The sequence below is a fragment of the Procambarus clarkii genome, chromosome 3, assembly GCF_040958095.1.
Source record: "Procambarus clarkii isolate CNS0578487 chromosome 3, FALCON_Pclarkii_2.0, whole genome shotgun sequence".
NCBI lineage: Eukaryota > Metazoa > Arthropoda > Malacostraca > Decapoda > Cambaridae > Procambarus > Procambarus clarkii.
Genome location: NC_091152.1, coordinates 59,850,888 through 59,855,439, shown reverse-complemented (window position 1 = coordinate 59,855,439; position 4,552 = coordinate 59,850,888). Strand labels below are relative to the sequence as shown.

General features: G+C 50.1%; 1 protein-coding gene across 1 annotated transcript; it reads left to right on the top strand.

Annotated features, from left to right (window-relative positions):
- The first annotated feature begins 222 nt into the window (after window positions 1-222).
- On the top strand, window positions 223-3,756 carry LOC123760928 (uncharacterized). The gene has a single exon (XM_045746751.2). The coding sequence runs from the start codon at window positions 223-225 to the stop codon at window positions 3,754-3,756; it is 3,534 nt and encodes a 1,177-aa protein (XP_045602707.2).
- Window positions 3,757-4,552: the final 796 nt, after the last annotated feature.

Genomic DNA, 4,552 nt, shown 5'->3' with positions numbered 1-4,552 from the left:
CAGAAGTTTAGAAACCTGAAGAAGACCTCAGAGCACACTTTCACCGAGTTCGCCACGATCAAGGAGCGACTTTTTCAAGAATGGTGCACCTCTCGGAAGGTGGAGACCAAGGAAGACCTCGAACAGCTGATTCTGCTCGAGGACTTCAAGGATTGTTTGTCTGGAGATCTGAAGACGTACCTAGAGGAACAGCAGGTAGAGACCTTGAGTGCGGCAGCCACCATGGCTGAAGAGTATATCCTGACTCATAGGCCATCTGCTAGGTACGTCCCGAAGACCTATTCAAGATATCCAACCAAACATAGACCGGAAGATAGAACTGCCCCTCGAAGTGTCGCCAAGCCAACCTCAGATAGTCCTCGGACGATTAGTCCTAAAAGGGATGTATTGTGTAGGACCTGCGGCAAGAGAGGACATATTGCTGCAAGGTGTCGTGGCAGTACAGGTAATAATCCCCGTAGGGAAGTCATGCTGATGAACAGTATAGTACCACCGACATCCACCCTAGAGAAGAGGAAGGGATTGTTCGCCCCGTATATCTCCCAAGGGTATGTTACCAGCGGCCTTTCAGGTACGCCTGTGGTAATACTTAGGGACAGTGGAGCGGCCCAGTCTCTAATTCTGGAAACTTCATTACCCGAAGGTATATCGGCGAATGAGATGCAGAAGGTAATCCTGGGTGGATTCCCTTCCACCTTGTACGTTGCCCCATTGGTACAAGTACATCTAGACTCTCAGCACTTCAAAGGTGAGTGTCGGTTGGCCGTGGTGGATAGTCTTCCCATAGAGGGAATTGACGTAATATTAGCCAATGACTTAGCCCTAGGATTGTTACCCAACTGTCCCCTGGTAGTGGATAATCCAGGACGTGAAGAGACCAGTCCCATCGCAGCAGTGCAAACCAGGTCTCAGGCGCACCTCCATGCACCACTAGATCTAAACACTTTGTTTGACTCTCCTCCTACCCCGCAGGTTACAAGTAGCCATACACCAGTTCCACCAGTCCAGATGCCGGTACCTGAACGCTGGACTCGAGCCCAGCTGATAGAGGATCACAAGAAGGACCCTCAGGTACGGAAGTTGGCCGACACCGTAGACTCTCCTACGAAAGGAGGGGATCTATATCTGAGGTCAAGTGGTGTACTGTGTCGCCGGCATCCTCCGAAATACCCCCAGTCAAGTGCGGTAGGTGATCAGATAGTCGTCCCAGCCGTGTTCAGATCTAAGCTGTTAGAAACAGCCCATGCTAATAGATTTGCTGGACATGATGGGATCTCTAAGACTTTTCAACGCCTAGCCAAGGGCTTCTACTGGCCGCATATGAAGGAGGACGTACGTCATTTCTGCAAGACTTGCCACGCCTGTCAGGTCGCCGGAAAAGCAAACCAGCCTGTCCCCAAAGCCCCTTTATACCCCATTCCATCAATAGGTGAGCCCTTCGAACACCTCATCTTGGATATAGTAGGCCCTCTTCCACCTGCTACCTCAGGGGTGCAGTATTTGCTAACAATACTAGATCGGGTTAGTAGGTACCCAGAAGCGATCCCCCTTAAGACCATCACAGCTAAGGTTTTGGTGAAACAACTGCTCTGGTTCATCTCACGATATGGTCTTCCCAAGACCATTCAGACGGACCAGGGATCCAACTTCATGTCTCATTTGTTTCGCCAACAGATCGCCGATCTGGGAATCCAGCAGATAACCTCTAGTGCCTACCATCCCGAGTCTCAAGGAGCTTTGGAACGTTTTCACCAGACGTTGAAGGGCATGCTTCGGAAGTTTTGCTACGACAGGCAGAATAAGTGGGTTGAAGAACTGCCCTACCTCCTATTTGCGGTAAGATCAGTGCCCAATGAATCCCTAGGAATCTCCCCATTCGAGATGATCTTTGGTCACTCAGTAAGAGGTCCCTTAGAAGTGGCACGAGAACATTGGCTGGACGCGGAAACCAACGAGGATATGGTGGACTGCTTGTCTACAAATAAAGGACGGCTGTTCTCAGCCTGGGAGATGGCTACAAGGAACTTGGACAATACACAAAGAACTATCAAGAGCAGGTATGATAGGAGGACCAAGCAGAGGGAGTTTCAAGTAGGAGATCTGGTTTTGGTATGTACTCCTACAATAACTGGAAGTTTGAGCGCCAGATTCGTAGGTCCCTACCCGGTTGTAAAGAAGGTTACTAACCTCAATTACCTTCTGAGTACTCCAGACCGTCGTAAGAAAGAAACTCTGGTTCATGTTAATATGATCAAGAGATACGAGGGGCGGAATACACTCCCCGTAACCTTAGTGACCACTAATGACGACATTGAGGAGGAAGAGGAGGTGTTGACTAACTCAGACATTCTGTTAAACTTGCAGGCAAAGTTGACACACGTGGCCGAAGGACATCAATCATCATTGCTGCAGATGATCCGGCAATACAAGCCTATCTTCGACGATGTTCCAGGATTAACATCTGTCTTGAGGCATGATGTCGAGCTGGAGGAAGGCGTCCGACCTATAAAGCAACACCCGTACCGTCTCAACCCACTGAAGAAACGGGTGGTGAAAGAGGAGGTAGATTACATGCTGAAACACCATCTGATAGCCCTGAGCTCGAGCCCATGGTCATCCCCGATACTTCTAGTGCCCAAACCTGGTAAGAAATACCGTCTTTGTATTGATTATCGCCAGGTGAATAAGGTCACTGTAGCAGATACTTATCCTCTCCCCAGAGTAGAGGAATGTCTGGATGCCATAGGTAGAGCCCGGTACCTGACAAAATTTGATCTGTTCAAAGGCTATTGGCAAGTTCCCCTCACGGAAAAAGCCAAACCCATATCAGCATTTGTGACTCCCGACGGGCTGTTTGAATGTCAGGTGATGCCATTCGGGATGAAAAACGCAGCCTCCACTTTCCAGAGACTGATGAGTACTGTGTTGCGTGATGTGGAAAACACCTTAGTCTACATCGATGATGTATTAATATATGATGTAGATTGGCAGGATCATCTGCGTCACATAGAGGATTTCTTCAAGGCCATGCTCCAGTCAGGATTGGTGGTCAATCTGCATAAATCTGAGTTTGCCAGAACCTCTGTCATCTTCCTAGGTCATAAGGTTGGAGGAGGATGGATTGCGCCGAAAGCCAGCAAGATCGAGGCAATAGTCCAGTATCCTACGCCAGCTACCAGGAAGGACATCTTACGTTTCCTTGGTATGGCTGGGTTTTATCGTAAGTTTGTCCCTAATTTTTCCTCCATCGCCGCCCCCCTGACCAATCTGTTGAAGAAGGGGGTAAAATTAATATGGAATGAGAATTGCCAGAAGGCATTCGAGAGTCTCAAAGCAATTCTGATCTCTTCTCCAATCCTCAGGTCCCCGAGCTTTGAGGATAGATTCATCCTGACGGTCGACGCCTCTGACTATGGCCTGGGCTCCGTTTTATCCCAGACGGACGAGAAGGGGGTAGAACATCCGGTGGCCTATCATTCTAAGAAGTTCACCCCCAGCCAGCTGAATTACTCGGTCATAGAAAAGGAAACGTTGGCCTTGATTAATTCCGTCCAGCACTTTGAGGTGTATCTAACAAGCAATGGTCATCCTATATTAGTACGGACCGACCATAATCCTCTAAAGTTCCTGGCTCAGTTTAGGCAAAAGAACCTCAGGCTCACCAGATGGAGTCTCCATCTGCAGCAATACCCCCTCCAGATTGAACACATCAAAGGGATGGACAACGTGGTAGCTGATGCATTATCTCGCATCTAAATCCTCATACTAATTTGGTTTGTCTTCTCTTATAGAACCCCAAACCAAATTCCTTTTGGTGGGGAGGTGTTACGAACCCGGATCCAGCGTCCGAGCACGGAGCAGTAACGACCACGCCATCTGTGGGTCGGCTCCCGAAACCCCTCGTCAAACGCCGACGACACCTGGTGAGGATGCCGTGTGTCAGCTACAAGGGCCAGTTTCCAGTCCCGTGCAGCTCACAACACCGCCGCCACTGACCTCTGGTGAGGTGGTGCTCCGAAGACAGCGCCATCTATGGACTGGATACGTCAGGTGTTTGTGCCCGAGCCCGTAAGTGAGGTGTTTTAGTGTCCCAGTTATTGATGACGTGTCTGCTTACAGAGCCGACCTGGGACTGCTGTGATGGAAGTGGAGTCAGTCTACCCGAGGCAGCCAGTCTCCATACTGTGAAGTTTGCTGCAGCTGTTGTGAAGTCGTCCCCCCGGAAGAACACTGTGGTGTGTTAGCCTGCCAATGGAGTGGCAGTAAAAGGATTTACCTGGGACCGACTGTTGGAGACGATCATCCACTGGGGTACTGAAGACAGGAGAGTGACTTGTGGTGTCACACGAAGCTCCTGTCTAGGGCGTTCCCCTTTTATCGTCCGTGGAGTGGCCGTACCAGCCTTGTGGGCTCAGAACCTGCCAGCAGACCAGCTGGACGTGTGGTTGACGGCCTCCACGGCGGTGCCCCCAGTGGACCCGTGTTTTGGCTGACCTGTGGCCAGGGTAGGCTCCACTTCTTTGGAGAATTAATTGTGAGGCCACGAAGAGAG

What these genes read in the sequence shown, in the direction of transcription:
- LOC123760928 (XM_045746751.2), top strand. Translation starts at nt 223, where the DNA reads ATGGCTGAAGAGTATATCCTGACTCATAGGCCATCTGCTAGGTACGTC.